This window comes from Numenius arquata, chromosome 2 (genome assembly GCF_964106895.1).
Source record: "Numenius arquata chromosome 2, bNumArq3.hap1.1, whole genome shotgun sequence".
Taxonomy (NCBI): domain Eukaryota; kingdom Metazoa; phylum Chordata; class Aves; order Charadriiformes; family Scolopacidae; genus Numenius; species Numenius arquata.
This window is the reverse complement of record NC_133577.1, coordinates 77306357-77325508: the sequence shown is the minus strand read 5'-3', so window position 1 is coordinate 77325508 and position 19152 is coordinate 77306357. Positions and strand designations below refer to the sequence as shown.

The window sequence follows — 19152 nt, the reverse complement described above, 5'->3', positions numbered from 1 at the left end:
ATCCAAGTCCTCTTTTATGGTTGCATATTATAATTAAGTTGGTTGCATACAGGCTGTTGGTTTAGTCTAACGGTGTTATACAGATTGTACTGAAAAATTGAAAAATATGCGTGGGCTGCAGACGGTGGCCTAGTGCCATGTTTCTTTTCTCTGACCCTCACAAAGTAAACCCAGTCAGACCTACTCAGTGCTAGGCCAGTGAAAATTCTCTTTAAAAAAATCTTCATCGCTACTGAAAGGTAGAGGTGTTGATAAATTAACTGGTGGGTTTCCATCTCAGCTTGTGCTGTATTAATGGTTTCTTGTGAGTTAAGTGGATGCTGTGGCACAGGGCTTTCAAACAGGGTGTGTAGAGGTGCTGAACAGCATACAAATAAATGACCGTGAACCCTTATGAGCATTAAAGTGCATACTTTGCTTTTTACTGCTTTTACTTACGCGTGCACTTTCCTCAGCTGAGATAATGAAGTTAGGCTAATTTCACTTGTTCTTCAGTAGTTTCTCTTTCTAATCACACGGCTTATTGATTGGGTTGCAAGGATGAATTTTTCTATCAGGCAGAGTACTTTCACTGAATTTACAAAATCAATAAATCACGCCTGTGAGCATACAGCCTATCTAGTTAATATGTGGTTTATGTCTTGCACTCTCCCTTTTTGCACAGATATCGTAGCCAGAATTCCAGGGAGCTCTGCCTCCCTCAGCCCTTCTGTAGGGTTTCGTTTGGCTATAGCAGCCTTCCTCCCTTCCTCTTCTGTGCTACTGCTCGTGCTGTCTGTTGTAATCCACCATATGGCTGTGCTTAATCATTACCTTGGTTGGGCGACCTTGAGTATCACTTGGGATTTCTTGGAAGAAAAGATTTTGTAGAAATGTGAGCACAGAGTTCCTTTGGCAGTAAGTCTGTATTCAACATACCATGCACGGGGCCTCACCACAAGCTGCAGTTCAGAGCCGTGTGCTTCTCTTCGCTAGTTCTCAAAAAACAGGAAATGCAGAATATTTTTTTAATTTGTCATAAACCCATCCTGGTATGTGACATAGTCTCTAAAATGAGATTATTTTTTTTGTGTGTCTTAAGATGCTGAGATGCCGAGGCTGCAGTCTAGTTTCTGTAGCAGTTCCAGTTACACTGTTAAACACAAAGTATAGTTTAGAAATAGAAGAGCTTTCAGGTACGTATGTGAAAGGGCAGGCACAGGCTGGTGCAGATTTAGATGATGAGCTGCAAAAACCACTTTAGCTCATTGTAAATATTTGTTCTTGCTGCTGCTCACTACTAATGCACTCCTGTACTGTCACTAGAGTTCTAAGTGTCCTTAAAGTGTCCATATGGGTGTAGCCCCTGTATATCAGGCATATACTGCTCTGAGCTGCTACCAGCCATGAGTAGGCAGGAGTAAGCTCTGGTCTTGGAATATGCCTGTGGGTTCCCTCTTAAAACAGTTCTGTGGTAAGACAAACAAAAAAAATAATCATGATTTGCTGTATTTCACACACAGTGTAACTCTGTTGATAGTGGCTGTATCACAATGTTATTTCTCTCTTAGTACACCCCCCTCCCCTCAATTCTTCTCTATCCCTCCTCTTAAACTGCCGGCAGCAGTCCTCTATGCCAGCTCCCAGATTTCTCTGGAATGTTTTACTAATTATTGGAAGAGTTCATTAGAGATATAAAAGCCCATATATAAAGTTAAAACTTTAACTATTTTTCAGAAGTTTTCATACTTGTGAAATAAATAAATTATGCCCATTTTTGGGTGGGAAAGTATACAAAACCTGCAAAATGTTGCATAGACTGTGACACGAGTTGAATTAAAGAGGTGGGTAGAAGTGTACCATTATGGAACTTATATTCTAGCCAGTGGAGATAGCTCTCCTTTTATATGACCTGGTCTATTCCTAATTTAAAAATTAATTTAAAGGTTAAGTAGAGGGATAAAGGAAACAAATTTGTTCGTTTGTGATTTAAAAACTTACACTCCAGTCTGTCTTTGAGTAACTTTGAATTTCTCTGGTCATTCTAGACCTTTGGCTGAGCTCCATGTACAACAGCCTTGGATTGGCTCTTGGGACATCTGTTAATCTATATATAGGATTCACACACTTGCACACGTAAACAGGTGATCTCCTAAATATATGAAATGGTGTTGGGAACTCCAAGTACTTATTTAAGCCTAAATGAATTCAGGAGTGAACTGAACTAATCCTTTTTGCCCTCCTCCCTGCTACTAAAATGAAGCTGTATTGGGAAAAAAGTGCCTTGTGTGCTGATTATAACTCATGCTTAATATGTATCTATATACATTCATAAATCCCAGGAATTACTTGGTGCCTATTAAAAGTATCCTGAAAATGACCTTTTTCCTCTTCTGCAGTTTAGTCCTCTTGACAGTTGCTAGTTTCTTGCTGTGAAGGGACATAGTGTTTAAAAATAAAAGGTGCATATAATGGGTAGAGAAAAACAGTAGTAGATGGTAACTGATATAGAAATATGATATATTTAGAAAATTCATAAGGGAAGCTGAAGTCAGGAAGGGAGTTTTAAGTCACTTGATGAAGTCTTTGGCTGTCTGGCTGAGGCTGATTTCTAATAAATCTGGGAACAGCGGGGAGACTTCATAAGGGCGAAAGACCAGTAACATTTTGCATCACTACTGAAAAAGGGTGAGTAAAGAGTGGCTCATCTGGTATCAGTTCCAGAAAAAAACTATGGAAAATTTGATAAAGAATTTAGGTGGTATAAGAATAGCAGTATAGTCATGCTATTCAGCTTTTCAATTTGTGAAAACAGGTCTGCTCAAACGCGATTTTGTTGTTTGGTTATGTGAAATTTAGTTGCTAGGGATTTTGTCTGGGTGTAATAGTCTTTTATAAGGTCTTTAACTTAGTAGTGTGGGGTATTTTCATTTTAAAGAGTATCTTTGAATTGAATTAAGTACTACTTAAGTTGATTAAGTACTGACTGTAATCAAAGAAAGCAGAAAGAAAAGTGTTTCTAGTTGGGTCAGCCCAGTGCGGTCTGGAAACAAATGCAAGATGGTAATGATGTGGACAGAATAAAGATCAGTGGAGGTATAAATAATGACATTAAAAAATGGTTTAGATCGTTTAGGCAAACTGAGACAGCTGGGCAAAATGTGCATAAATACAGATGAAGGCACCAAGGAGCAATCCCTGACTTTGGGAGGTGAAAGGTAAATAGTAGGTATAGTTGGAAATGGGAGGTAAAGCAGATGGTAATAGCAAGCAAATAGCAAAGTGGCAAAAAGGGCTAACATACATTGCTAGATGTATAAGTGGGAAGACATAAGTAGTAATGAGATGATCTGCACTTAAAGCTGGGGAGATGGACCTGATGCTATAGGTCTGTGCTTTGTCAGTATACATTTAGTCAGATGTGCTAATTTAGGGTATGAAAATGAGTCCCTGAAATGGCTCACTAGTGGAAATAATGCCACAGAGTGAGAAATTTAATGTGCCGTTACCTAATTGGGCTGAAATCACTTAGTGGCATACTGCTGCTGGAAGGATGAAGTCTTGCTCCCACCTGATGTTAGTGTTAGCAAATACCTGGCTATACAGTCGTCCTCCTCAACTCACTAATGAGACAGAAAATTCTTCCCTCTTTTGGCTGGGCTGTGGTCTCTGTCATGTCAGTGAATCCAGACACCAGTCAGGGGAACATGAGAGATGATGTGGGGAGTTAGAGGTTTGACACTGTTGCAGGAAGCTCTTCGATGAAGTGGTTGTATAGATGTGTCATCACCTGATCCGGGTTTGGATCACCTCAAAACGAATCCAGCAAATGAAAAGCTCTGAGAACAGGCCAGCCATGAGACTGTATTAACCCTCACGCTAGCACAGAAGTAGAAGTGCGATCACACGCTGGGTGGGAGGAAGAGGAGAAAGAGTCTGGAACTACCACTTCTGTTTGCAGTTTCACAGCCAAACGAAGGGCCTGTTCCTTCCCTGCTGCGTTCCCTCCTCTTTGCTCTGGCTCTTGGCTGATCCCACGCAGAATTAGCATGGTGCTCTGTACACCCTGCCTCCTTCTCTTCCTCCTCTGTACTAAAGGAAGTAGATTCCTGCCCAGAGTGCATATATGAAGAAATCCTAGTTTGGCTTAAGAAAGAGAGGTAACTTGGTTGCACTGTGTGTACAGAAGTACCTCCACAGGTAGGAAATATATTCTCACTGTTACAAACCTTTCAAAGGAAGGTACATCAAGACCCAAGGGAAGTGGGAGCTAGACAAATCCAAGTGAAAAATTAAGTGTGCATTTAAGTGATGGTGATTAGCCACTGTGCAACCAACCAAGGAAGAGATGGACCTGTTGTTAACTTCATATGAAGACCAGAACCCTTACTGGAAGATGTGTCTTAGTCAAATGCAAACTGCAAATAGGAGGTTGAAAGGAATAGGTAAAATGTGATAATGTGCGTAAGTAGATGAAGTGGCATCTTCTCCTTGCATTTTCTGATGCCTGTTTTAGGGAGTGTACAGTATAAATTTGGATATAATGTATGAAGTGAATGTATTGGACAAGAAAAGTCCTTGAGAAAGGAAGCATAAGGGTCATAATGAGATTGTATAGTTGGACTATACAAGGACTATCTTTGCTGTGTGGTGATTCCACTATGTTTGTGCAGACCTCTCTTATGCGGACTGTACAATGGACATAAGCTTTACAGAGAAATTAAAATGAAAACAGGGAAGATGCCACGACATTCATTCCATAAGATTTTGTGTTGAGTGTACTTAGGAGCTTGGGCTTGACTGCAGGCATGATTCAGTATCTATTGATGTTCACTCAGGTTGTCCTAAATTGATGGGTGTGTGCACACGTGTGTGTATGCGTGCACATGTGTGTGCACACACATGTGATTTTTTTCCTTTGGTTTTGTAAGGTTCCTTTCGTATGGAAGCTTTGACTGTAAGAATAATCTCTAGGATATTGCTTTGATTGTGTAGTTTAAAGGGAAACTGCGGTTATAATCTAAATGTTGAAATTATGACTATTCAAGAGATTTGCATTAGAAAAATATAATTGCATTTCATACAGGTAATGCATAGGCTGCATTGCTCTAAAACAAACAGGAAAAAATACTAGTGATAAGGGATTCTTTTTGCTGTGGAACAAGGACACTTCTAGATACATCCATGATATTTCACTTTCATGAGGTGTTTCTGAAGGTGAATTTCTGAGTTGAGGAGGGAAATCAGCCTCGTAATTTAGAGTAATGACCAATAATTTTGTCATATCAATTTAATCTACACATGGTAATTAGAGTTTTCAGGAGTCATTAGCAGCTGGGGTGTCACTCTGTGTTTATTGGAGGACTGTCAGCCGGTGTTTCTCTCTGTTTGTTTTTTAATATTAATGGTTTGGAAAGAAGTTGGTGCTCTAGAAAGAATTGAGAAACAAGCCTGGCTTTGCGGATTTTTATCACCCTGCCAAGACCCTGCGCAACTTCCTCTCCCTGTTGCCCACAGCAGAATACGGAAACCTGACTGCTGAAGGCCACTTCTGCAATTGCAGTGGTGCAGGGTGGGAGGGGGGTACTCTTGGTTCTGCTGCTCGCTAGTGCCTTGGCATTCAAAGAAGAAAACAAGATGCGTTTGAGAATGTCTCTTCAGTTGTTTCTTACGCTGATGGGTTTCCTTCTCTTCCCTCTCTCTGCTGTCGTGCAGTGCTGCAGTTGAAGCTCCAGCAGCGACGCACACGGGAGGAGCTGGTGAGCCAAGGGATCATGCCGCGTAAGTATCACTTAAACTCTTTGTTTTCGTATTTTTATGCATGTTTTTGAGTGGAGAATGGTTTCACTTATGATTTGAAAGATCAGATTCTCTGTTTCTGCATGAAAAACATCATCTATAAGAGCCCCACCCTGCCCCACCCGATTTGGTCCTTTTGAAGTGTTGCTACTCTAGGTATGAGGCCACCTCTGATACTGAGGAAGAGGGTAATGGCTCCAAGCGTTAAGTGTACTCCAAAACAATGTTTTTATTTGATCACAGTGGAGAACAGTCTTCTGGAGAACATGCTATGTTAGATGTGCCTTATATACTTCACACATGCTGGTAATCGCTCTTTTAACAGGCTTCCTGCCTCTGCAGTTTCTGTTCTTGTTTGTCAGCTCCCCAGACCTCTGAGGCAGTTGTAGCTTTGTATGCACATATTTCATGAAACTGAGTGAAAACAAGCAGTGCATACAAGATGTTAACCAAGGGGCCATGCTTTATGTAGCTGGAAAACATAGCTAGAAAGAGCCCTGTGGGCATCAGCCAGCCCCCTTCCTGCAGAGGAAGGCAAAATCTGCAGAGCCGGAGAACTTCTACTTGTCTGGGTGGACACACAGGATGTACCCTAATGCCAAGCTTTAATAAATTCACTGTCAGGATAGTGTTGGAGAAGTTTTTTTTTTTTTTGTTTTGTTCCCCCTCTTCCTCCCAAAATGCAAAAAGATACCTGACAAATAGTGTTGTCATGCTTTGGTACCTCTGAACTAGATAACTTACAGGTAACAACTTTAAGCAAGACCAAAGAGCAAGTGTTTATTTTTGAGGTCGTCTCAGTTTCACTTAACAGCTTTAGTTAAAGGCAATGGATCAGGTATATGTTTTCTTCTTTCAAAAACTTTCCCCTCCCCCATTTCACAAACCTTATTTGAAGACAGTGTAGTAATGAGGGGTTTCTCATTCCTTCTATTTCTGGCATGCACACTGTAATATGACACAGTGATGTGACTTAGACTTTGCTAAAGGCATAAGGTTAGGCTGTCAGCTCGCTCTCAAAATGAAGAGAACCCGTCAGCAGCACTCTGTCAGCTGAAGTGGCTCTCTCGAAGGCAGTGACATGCTCAAGATGTTTCAGGGACCCCTACTTAAAATTCTATTACCAAATCAAAAAGGAAAGATTGTCCTGTCTGAATATAGTACATCATGCCTGTCTTCTTATTTTTACCTGGGGAACTCGTATATGTGGTTCTACACAATACACTTACTTGCTTTTGGATGAAAGACTAGTGTCCCAGTTACTGTGCCCTTTTACTAACGCTTCCCAGAAGAAGATGTTCCTGACTTCTTTGTGGTCTCCTGCTTTAGGTGGATAAGTATGCAAATACTGCACTAAGTTATGTCCCATACTGGCTTTCTTCAAAGTGTGGCTGGCCAAACTTGTGATTCCTGAGAAGGGTCGGTTTTACGGGCCTTTTGAAAATGAGGGCCTTGCAAGTAATTCAAGTAAGGCACCCAGAGTAATTAGTCAGTCTTCAATTTGCTTAAAATATAGCCTAAATAACTAGTCTTTGCAGACTTGTGCCCTTCGTTGCTTCATTTATGTCTCTTACATGTGAGTTTTATGACAAAGACGAATGCTCGGTGAAATGTCATTGTGAAAACATTGGCAATGGGTGAAAAACCACTGTAGCAGATCTGTTCTAAACATGATTTGAAATTAGTTCCCTTCAAGTCATGGTATCATTTAGCCATACCTGCCAACTGGTAATAATCACTGAAATAATCACACATAGAGAAATGTTTAAAACGTTATTTGCCTGGACCATTTTGATAAATTGTGATACTTAAAGCAAAAGTCACATTTTTAACCTGAGAAGTACAGAGGATGACTAGAGGCCATGTTCCTCCTTAAGGTGTCTCAAAGCCGTGACAGTGTTGCTTCTACTTTTGGCAGTTCAGAACAGACATTTTTACTTTCTGCTGGGAATGTGTAGGTATCCTGTATTCTTTCATCTCTCTGCCCTGTACCCCCTGTCCGTGAAAACATTTAGGTACTTAATCTCGTTCCTCTGTCATATACTACTAAACATGGCTATACCGGGCCCCATGTCTCCCTCTGGAGTCTGTTAGTCAGGAACCAAGCCCCACACAGCCCTTTATGATGATTTAACAGAAATGTAAAAGTGGGAATCCAGAGGATGGTTTGGTGCTGAATGAAACAAGCTGGAGCGCTCCTGCCATGTGAAATGCTGGTTGGCTTCTAGCCCTTATTTTCCACCTGGAGAGCCTTAACACTATTGAAAGAACTGTGGTAGTTGCAGTTGTATCTGGATTAGCATTAGCATTATAGCTTGCATCAGGAAGGTGCTTTTGAAGTGAAGCTCCTGATTGCACCTGCCTACTGTGCCTTGCTTAGCACCATGAAATGAAGCTTCAGAGTTGGATTAAATTGGGATGAAAGCAAACTGGAAAATATTCTACACAGCTAATATGCATTCAGTCCATGGGACTAAACTGCACCTTGTCTGGCACACCACCTCCATTTTACTGTCATGTATAGAGTGGGGCTGTCAGTTCCTCAGCATCAACTGTTACTCTGTGCAGATTTGGTCTTAATGTGCTATCCTACATATTAATTTAGACTAGCCTTTCGTACAGATCAGTTCCTGGATCTTGTAGCCAAACGGGTGTGCAAAAATCAGTGAAGTAAAACGTTTTGCTTTAACATTAAAAGATAACTCACTTTGATACCTTTGGTTCTTCTGACTCCAATCTGTCTTAACGTGGTGAGCTTGGTGCCCTAAATGAGAAACTGTCTTTCAGGCTTCCATCAGCACAAGGTTTTTCGACACACTAAACCTGAGGAGTGGGAGAAGACGTGTTGGTGTCCCATCGAAGTGAGAGTCACATCACTCCTGCTTTGCTTGTTCAGAACAGAGCTGGGAATTGCTTACTTTGTCCCCATGTGGAATTTTGTTTATACGGTAGAGAGGAAAGGCAAATGTTTCAACATTTTTTTACCAAGTACACTTAATCTCGCTTGAATAACGTTTCCAACCCACCAGCCACCTACAGGGCTATGCCTCACTAGAAGATTAGTGTATTGTAGTAAGAAATAAAGCATTTATAAGCAGTGACAGAGGATTCAAAATAATTGGGTTTTAGGCTTCATTAATTCTTCTTGCTTTTCTGTTATCACTTTGTGTAACCTTTTACTAGCAGCAGGATTCAGTAGTTGAAGATTAAAATTCTCAGTTTTCCATAGAGAAGAGGTGGGAAGCAAGTCTTCATCTGCATCTGATATGCCTGTGATCTGAGCTACAAGGTCTGTATCTAAAACAAGGAGAGATGAGTTTTCATATTTATTCAGGTTTTGGCCTATTTTCTGATAGTGCAAATAGACAAGCTTTTTTGCCATTTGCATTTTTTTGTAGCTACGCGGAGGTGATTTTCATCTTCTCGTCCTCATAAAATGCAAGCTAAACAAAAACTGCTGTCTGTGCTCAGCTCTTTGAATTCGGTCAGGCTGTAGAAGAACAGTCAGATGCTGTCAGTTTTGACAGTGTCAGATTTAAAGTTTACAGCTATTGTAAGGTTTTTTGGGGGAATACTAAACACCCAATTTTCCACCCTTGAAAACAATGTTTAAAACAGTAGCTAACATACATCTGAGTAGAAAGACATGCCAAAAGTATCTTCAACTAAAGCAGCAAAAAATTTTAGGGGAAATACATTTGGAAAATGTAGCAATACTCTGCCTTGCAAAGTATCTTGTGCTTTTTCTGTTTTGCAAGGTTTAAAGCTTTACATGCCCATTGTTTTATCCTTCAGGATCAGGGTCTTGGGCTTCTGGCTGCAAACACAAAATAGAGGCAAACGTACAAGGTAGTCATGTGGCAGAATCCTGCAGGAAAGCTGGTGGTGTGACCATCAGATTCACCTAAGCAGACAAAACAGGAGTAGCAGATCATTTCTGGGAACGTGCCTTGTGGTGCTCTATAGCACTGCTTTGTGAGTATTTGAAAGGTGACACAGGCAGCCTTTGAAAAGGGTATCATCTGGACTGAAAACTAGAAGGAGGGTGGCTGCAGTACAGCAGAGAATTTCCAGGAGCTTCTTTTTTGCTTCAGTGCGTTGGATGTTTGCCAGCTTTTGTGCTCACATCCAACTACTCTGACTGCATGTTTGCATTCCAGGATGCGATATATGCAGAATGTGTGAATGTATATGGAATCCAAACAGGATGGAGTTTGCGCTGCTGTTCTAATGTGGCTGCTTTTACAGGCACTGAGGTGTTTCTGTGCTATAGGTCTGCGTTACCAACACTCCAATACAGTTTTCTGCTTGGACATGCAGCCTCTTAGTTGCCTGAGCGTATTTTGGAATACAAGATTTGTGAATCTTGTGTTGATGCGTTTCAGACTCTGCTGAAGAGAGTGTATTTTATCTCTGGACTACACAAAGGGAGTGTGCCGTAGTTCAATTGCAACATGGCACGCGATTAGGAATGAGTGTAATACAGCAGGCAGTCTAATGATTATAATCTCATTAGGCCTCTCCTATCACTTGCTGCATTTTTTTTTTTTTGTAGCCGTAAGGTTAATAGAAAAAACTTAGTCTTTGTTATAAAACTAAAGTGCAGTATATGCTTTTTTGGGGGGCTGTGAGACATTGCTTAGAATTAATTCTAAAGGAGTTGCCATTTACTGGAGGCACTTAGTGATTTGAGGATACAGAACACAGATTATGCTTTGGCATATGAGTGTTGATCATCATCTAGGCAAAGCTTGTACCTGGCCTTCTGCCTCCAGCACAGCTGCCATCACAAGAAAACAAGCATCTTTAAGGTATTGATTTCAGGAATTGAACTGCTTGCCACCTGTGAGCTTCTAAAGTTAAACCATGTCTCTAGACTTTAACACCTCAACCCCCAAATTTCGACATACATCCACACTTAGGTTTGTGTAGGGTTGCTAAAAACGATATTGCACGTTAGCCTTTACCTGATAGTCTAACCACTTCTCAATTTTAAAAAAGTAATTTGGTTGATGAAAATGGTGCACTTCCAACTTCATTGCATAGCTCTATATTTAATATTTTATTCATGCTCATATTTTCTTATTAAGCTGCCAGTTTTAAACCTGACACTTGTCAATATAGTATATGGGGCAGTAGTTGAAGGAGAACTGTCCTTTGAGGATATGGTCAACTCCTAGTTCCTGCTACAAACATTAGCTACAGTAAGTAGAACATATTAAGTGTTATCAGATATAAAAGAAAACAAAAAAACCCTCCTAGCTTTCTTAATTTTTAAACTGTTAATTGTGAAATAGGAGCATCTTTTGATATATGTCAAAGAAAGGAGAGGGAGTGAGCTGTTGGAACATACACAGTTATCTACATGTGTAGTATTTTTCATGGCAGGAACCATTCTGCATTCATGCTAATGACTTCAGGTGCAATTCTATGTCTCAACCATATTTTATCTTCTACATAAAGGCTAGGGTAGAAGATGAACTGCTGTGCCTCTGTGGAGTTTTACTGATTGGCAAATGTTGCAGTGTGGCTACCCAGTCGACATTTCGAGACTGTTGTGTGTTATCTTTGAACTGCAGATAAACCAATTGCTTTAACACCCCGAAAGAACTCTTCCTGCTTTACCTATCTCAGCTGCGTAATGTGTTCCCATCATTCTCACTGCTTTACATATCAGGTCTTTGTAATGACGTTCCCTATAGTTTTTGGAATATATTTATAGTAACAAAACAAAATTACAGATTTTTACTTCCCTGCCATCTAGTGTCTGCTGTTCTGCCTATTAGTGACTGCTTCACTTTCATACCTTTTTTCCCCAAAACAATCTGAAACTGTACTTTCATTTGGATAAGGAGTTAAAAACAAACATACGGACTGCAAATGTCATTACTCCCAGACTTGTTTAATAAAATGTCCAAACCTGTCAAGTCTTTAAGATCTAGAAATAATAACAATTTTTTTTAATACTCCATTTAACCTGTGAAACCTTGCTATTTCCTGCTTCATTGTGTACAGAATGGGACCTCAAAAATAGAGGCTGCAGCAAGACTTTTGATATACTTGATGTCATGCTCTGAGAGTTAAAGCTGGAACACTAAGCAGGTATCTTAAAACAAGAGCTGTAGAGGGCACTTGCAGCTGTACTTCTGTTTGTGGCATGTAGCACAGAAATTGGAACTGGTTTTATTTTAATTTGATCATCTACCTGTAACTTGTCTCCCAGGAATTATTTGCTGGTTCTTTGACTTTGATCTCTTCTCTCTCTTGAAGCACAATTTCAAAGCCTTGAGGCTTTGTGTGGAGGAGTCCGTGCATTTAAGCCCAGAGCCTCATTGCCAGGGGCCTAATAACTGCACCTGATTTGTTTATATTTTTAGATAGCTGTCTGTGTTTGTTTTCCATGTGTTTATATCTTGTGTGATTAATGAGACATGGTTGGAGTAGGAAAGTTCATTGTTAATAACGGAAATGTGCTGTTGGCCCTTTCTGAAGTTGTAGAAAGAAAAGGCTGTGCTCAGGGGTTGGTAGGCTGCATTTCATCCTTGATCCCCGCAATGATAAAAGATTTAACTCTGCTCGTTGCAAGAGAAGCATAATAATTCAGGGGACTAAAATCTGGAATGTAGTAAAGCTTTTCCCCCTTCATGTTCCCACAGTCATCTTGGGCTCATTCTTAGTTGTTGGCTGGGAATGGTCACTCCTTTTTCTTCTCATGGCCCCACACCTCCCCTAGTCTGGACACTGCATAAAGTTGTCAGAAGAGTTTGTGAAGAGCAATTATCCATACAAGAAGCAGGCATCAAGTCTGGTCTAGGAATGCATGGATCAAAGGGGTCTCAGTAGAAGTTCCATGTCTCCCTTTTCCTCTTCAGTTTGGAGGTGGCATAATCTTAACTGTAACAAAGCTTTCTTTTATCTTTTTATTTTTCAGTTTACGATTTACGTAATGTCTTTGAATGCCAAGAGTTACTGGGGATGGAGGGAGGGGGTTATACTATCTGTATTTGCTGTAAATGTTCTTTGACACAAAGCTGTAGCCATAGTCACCCATAGATCTGATAACTGTTACCATGGGCGACAATTTCCATTTTGCTTCTAAAGAGGGGGAACGTTCTGAGAAATTAAACCTGTCTGTTAGAGTTGATATTAACTCAGTGTTGAACCTTGAAAAATCTTAGCTCTTTTTCTTAATAATTTTGCATGTTTGCATATGTTCCCATACTTCAGGCTTTTCACACAGTTAGAACTAATGAAAATCTCACACTTCAGCTGTATAATGGAGATACCGCTATAATAAAGTTACTGACAGATTTGCTGAGTTATGGACATGGGCTCTGGAGAGGTGCTTAGTTCAGGAGTCGGAAGCAGCTCAGCTGGTGCATGGCTCCATGGTGAGTTGAGCTGAGGCAAGGTACAACAGTCCCACCTGGACGGATGTTCGTGCAACCAGGGCAAGCCCAGTTCAGGGAGCTGGAAAGGGGCTATTTTGTGGAGCAACAGCTTTGTGAGTTTGTATGGTGTGCTGGCTCATGAGCGTTGATGCAGGAGAAGAGGTGGCTCTGTGAGGTTGGGTGTCAGGGAGGCAGGACTTCTTCAGCTCTGGCTCCATAACAGCCAGAGACTCACCAAACAGTCCAGCTAACATGGTCTTTATTTGACTGCTGTCTTCTGTGCTCTTCTGTGCAATATCTCTATTGATTGGAATAGCTCATTAGCAGGGAAGACTCCGTAAAGCCGTAGCACTATTAACTGTACTTTGGTAGTGCTGGCAACTGTAACAATGTGGGGAAGAACCTTTCTCCAGCGTTTCTTTAGTGTGAGACCAGAAACACTTGTAATTTTTTAAAAATAATGACATTGTGCTTGAAAGGTATCACTGAAGGGCGAACAAAGCTTTGTATTGGTGACAGAGATGTGTTTCTCACCTTCATAAAAATGTTTGGATTTTTTTTTTTAGGTCAATCTTAATTTTGAATTTTCTAATTTTATATATTTTGGGATTAGAATAATCACAATTTACCAGCTGTGGCTTCTTTTCTTATCCTTAACTTGATACTCAGATCTTAGTCCTAATCCAAGGGCTCTCACCAGTGCCACAGGTATGAAATCAGCAAGAATTCTCAAGTATGATCAGGTCTGTGTACCAGATGTGAAACTCCATGGAGCTGCATAAGGAGAAAAGAGTGCTGATGGAGATCTCTTTTCTATCGCCTGTGTATCTCCCACCTCCTTTTCATATTTCTCCAGCATACTGTTCTTTGATACTGCCCCACTAGCAAGGTGATGGCTCCTTCTGTGCATGTGACCCAGTTTTTGAATACTTTTTTCTTCCATCCTATGAGAAGTAATTTTTGGAAGTAGAGTGGAGATGAAGGGAGGAAGAAAGTGCCAACTGCCTTAATCTGGGGTTCAAGTGTTGTGCCTCTTACCAAATGCTACACACCAAATGCCGTGGGGTGGGAGCCCCACCCTGAACTGACAGAGGAAGTCATCGAGTCTATTTGTAGCACTTTATCTCATCTTTTTACGAAAGCATAGTAAACAAGAGAGAGAAACTAGAATTTGGTTGAGAGCAGAGGTGAATGGCTGCAGCAGAAGGCCTTCTGCCTTTCTCAATTAAGTCAGCACGTCTGAGGCTGGGTTTGGACATAACACAAGCTTCTCTTTGTCATAGCAAAGGAAAATTTTAGCTTTCCTTCAGAAACTGATCTAACAGCAGCAGAATACTTGATGCAGTAGCCTTGCTACAAACATTGACTGTTGTCCGACCAACTGATTTGCTGTTCAAATACCCCCTTGTTGTCTGTGTTGAGCTAGATACTGTGGTGAAGGAAAGCTCACGTGCTGTCTCCCCCGTCAGCCTACACATCTGATAGCCTCCAGTAGTGACCTTACCAATTGCAGAAGGTTTTGCAGCCTCTCCTCCCCCCTAGACACTTGAGCTCATGAGGGCCTGTGAAGACCTTTTACCCTTTCTTTCTTCCCTTTATTTGGTTCCTTGCAAATCTAGGTGTCTTCTATCAGCTGCATAAGCAAATGCAGGGTGTACAGATACTTTGACCTCTTTTTCTCAGTGGTTGGGTCAGCCCCCTTTCCCTGCAGTGTTTCGTTCTTAGAGTGACTGAAATTAGTTCTGATTCCACTTATTTCTCACACTAGGCAACAGGAACTTGAAGATCTGCATATGACTATCTTTGAAAGCTTTGCAAGGCTACAGTTTGCTTTTGTACTCTGCAGGATAAACCCTGAACAGAAGCGTTTGAACCATTTTGTCCGGCTTTTTGTCTCTGCTGTTATATTGGAGATTTAGGTTTGATTCCTGGGCCTTGATTCAGTCTGTTTATAGCAGCACCAGTTTGTTGCTTTGCAGCAATATCTCCCTTCACTCATACATTGCCATCTTCAAAATGTGGCTTGGACTGAGGGGACACTGAACTCATGCCTTGCAGTTTTGGACCCTGTTTCATAGGAATTAACATATTGCTTTGAAAGGAAGATTAGCAACTTGCATCTCTTTGCTTTGTGTGGAAAGGTGTGCATCATTGTAGATGGTCCTGTGTGCTGCTGCTTAGCTTTGGGGGGTCAGATGGCAGGACAGTACTTGCAGTGTATAGCTACAAACATTTTTGAAGTAGGGTGGAGGCACAAAACAGTTGCATCACTTATCTCCAGGGAGATTTCTTGTGGTAGCTAAGGGTGTGACCACAAAGATGCTAATGCTTCAGGAATTCTGGTGATGAAACATCAAAATGCTCCACAACAAGTAGCAGAGAGACTGAACAACTAGATGGATGTGGTAGGAGTTTCATGAGATCCTGGCTAGCCATCCCATCTGCGGTAGGAAAATCATGTCCTGCTGTCAGTCATCTAAAGGTGAGGGGTAAAGCTCATCCTCCTAAAAGTAGATGTTGCAAATTGCCAGATGGTTGTCCAAGTGGGACAAACGTATGGTACAACTCAGTGAAGGGCACCTACTGGACCGTGCTGTCTCAAACCCCATTGGTGATGCTCTTGTCCCTTATATGACAAAGTCATTTTTAGTGCTTGTTTGGCCATTTGTAACATCATGCTGTTTTCCTAAGGTGGATGGGGCAATCTGAAGACACGGGGGCTGTGGTTCAGCAGTGTGGGGGATCCTGCTGTAGCACTGGCTTTAAACCCATCCTCTCATTTCTGACTTTGCCTGGCAGGGCAGTTTTTGCTCGGTTTTGCTGACACTGTTATTGGTGGAGCTGTGCTGTAAACCAGCGTACCGGTCCAGGTTAAAATTACTCTTTCAAAACAGCTGTGATCTGAGTCCACAAATGGTTTTGTCAGCATAACCAAGGGTTAACGTGCTTGTCTCAGGCCTAGGTGTAGGAACGAGAGCAAAAAGTGTAACGGCAGTTTATTCATGGTGAAAATATTGTGCACGTATCACGGAGAAACAAAATCACAAAGGCAGGCAAAAGGTATACCTAAATGAAATTGGCCATTGCAGAAGTTACTTCTGCTTTCTCAAATATCTCAGTAGCAGAGAAATACAAAGTAATGTTTTTTCTGCATACAGTGGAGAACAAAAGCTCTCAACAGCTAACAGTACTGTTGTAGTTTGGCAAGTTTGTTTTTTTCCTCTGGCAGCACTCTGTTCTCATCAGGGGCTCACCCAGAATTATGCTGGCAAAGGTAGCAAAGCTGGCCACCCAGTTAGCCAGATCAAGGATTCAAATCAAGTTAACTAGTACCTCTTTTTGGGAAAGGGCAAGTGCCATGGGGAGGTACTGGAGTTACTTTATGGTGACAGTTCCCTAGTACAGCTCCCTGTGCGGTACGAGTACAATTAGGGCATCAATGGCAAGGCAGAAATGTGTGGGACACGGAGGACCTACCACCAGAATAAATATTTGTTGAACTGCCTTCACAGGAAGTCAGAGTGTTAAAAGTCTTTTTGCACTTCTTGGGTTTAGTAAGGTGCTTGACACAAGCTTGCCCGACATTTTTGTAAGCAAGCTGGGACAATTCAAAGCTGCATGTGCAACTGGTGAGAGAACAGTGTGAATTGAGGATGGAGAATGGCTGGCTAGGTAGCAGTTCTGCAGAAGAGGATTGGAGACCTTTCATGATCGTGAGCCAAGCACAAGTGAACGTTATGCATTTTATGTACACAAAAAAAGGCAAACTGGTTGGGACCTATACCCAAGAAGTGTTATTTAATAATCATTTAGCTCTGTAAAAGCTGATATAGCCTAGGCTGGAATATGTACCCAATGGAGATCAAATGGAAGGAGTCCGAAAAAGAGTAAATAAGCAAAGGTCTGGGAAATGTTATCTATAAGGGAAGGTTAAAACAACTAGCTTTGGTCATTTTATATAACAGAAGACTGTCGGAAAAACAAATTTTTCAAATATATAGGGATAGATGCAAAGAGGAACAGAATAAATTGTTCTCTGCAATGATTGCGGGTAAGGCAGGGCATAATGAGTATAAATTGTAGGAAGGGAAATGTAAGTTAGACATTCAGAAAGGTTTTTAGTTAGAATATCTGTGCACTGGGATAACTTCTCTGCAACAATATTGCATTTTTTCATGAGAGGTCTTCAAGAACAGGTTAGACTAAGTACTGTAAGGAATAGTTTAGTATATTTTATCCAGCCTCGGCACTCAGAAGGCATTAGGTGATTGGGCTTTCTTCATTCCTAGTTTCTGTGGTTATATCTGCTGCTTCAGGTACCAGGGGCTGTGGACATGAATCCTGTGTTGGTGACAGAAGTGCTGTCCCATGGCTACCTGGTTACCGCTGCCTCTGCCCCACCAGCTAAGCCGCTTGTTTTCATACACTGTGAGAATGAGCCAGAGTAGCTGATATAGCTGAGAACAGTAGCGTTTTGTCAGTACAGGTAATTTCGAGTGGGATGGATAAAGCAGCACTCAGGTGAGCAAGCCAGAAGGGTAGAGGGGGCAGGAATAGTTTTGCAGGGATCAGTGCCAAGTGGCTGGGAAGGGCAGTGGTAGGAGCTGGAAAAGGTGCATATCTGCTTTATGGGACTCCTGTGGAGCTTACCCAGAGTCTTCCTGCTTCAGAGTTCTTCATAGAATTTGGTTTTTTTCCATTTGCTATAGTAAAGTTAACAGAGTTGCTCCACTGCTCTGGGCTATGTAGTCATTTCAAAGCCAGAAAAATGTGCAAGGCTTAGTTGACTTTGAATGGAGTATGATTTTACAATAGACACCCTCTTCTGACATGTCAGCCCTGTCCTGGATTGCTGAGGGAAGCACTGAAGGATTTGTGCCCTCTTGACATTTTCAGAGGTCGAATATGAAGTCCTCTGTCATTTTGCCAGAGCAGAGAGCTACAACCCAGAGCTTGATTCCAAAGGACTAGTCATGAGAGACTGAAATTGTTCTTTACAAGATTCTTCCTGTAGCAGTTTTGCATTACTTACTATTTAATGTGTATGTGTTTAAGGGGAGAGTTGTTCTTTTTTATTACTGAGGGATTCTTTTCTTCTTGCTTTGTTCTTCTGTGTGCAAGAGTTTTCTCAGACTACTTGTGACATCAGCTGAACTCCTGCACTTGGCTTTCCTGACCATTTGCTATGGTCAGGGAAATGTCATTTAAAGTTCATGTGCTGCCTCTTACTGACGGCAGAGGTAGGCAGGAAGGGGACAGTAAAGAATTACTGCCGTGCCTGCACATTCCAGTGGCAGAGAGCTTTTGAAGACTCAAGAAGAAGCTTGCTTCGCTTGTCTCCAGGGTAGATTTTTATACCAGTTTATGTATCACATGGAATCTTTGCCCAAGTGTACTTGAACTTTTGTTTCACTTTTCTGTGATATGCATGCAATGAAAGAAATCTGTATTTAAGTTCAAGGGCATGCATATTCACTAGCAGTTCATGCGACTTAAAAAGACTGTTTCCCAATATTATTTGTCAGTTGCTCTTAATTGAAGTGTGATGATCGGAATGCCCAGGAGTTGATGTCCCAGCTAGCCAGTGAAGTTTTTTTCTATTATTTTTGCAGCTATTGCAAAACCATATCTCTACCCTTACTTTGGTTTATCCCAAAGTGCAATCAGTGTGCTCCCATTTCACAGTTTGCATAACTTTCTCTGGTGATTTCTCTCTATAACCAGATTGTATGAAACTATCTTTAATCTGAATGGGAACTGTTTGCCTCATCATTGTAGGGGTCTGTATACTCATTCACTATGGTTAGTTTTCAATTATTGTTAATTTATTCTACAATAAATTCAATTCTGTAGTCTGAATCCCACCTATGCCCGGGTTTGTTCAAAATTCCTGGCACGTGGACTAAATTCTACTTTTTACCCTGTTGATATGAACCTAGAGGGACTCTGTCTATATTTAACAGAACGTATGTTTGTCTGAACG

General features: G+C 41.2%; 1 protein-coding gene across 1 annotated transcript in view; it reads left to right on the top strand.

Annotated features, from left to right (window-relative positions):
* Positions 1 to 19152, top strand: part of MRTFA (myocardin related transcription factor A) — a 47196-nt gene that overhangs the window by 13103 nt on the left and 14941 nt on the right. Inside the window, exon 2 of the mRNA XM_074168345.1 lies at positions 5695 to 5760. Within this exon, the coding sequence (XP_074024446.1) occupies positions 5695 to 5760 (66 nt within the window). The remainder of the gene's footprint in view (positions 1 to 5694; positions 5761 to 19152) is intronic.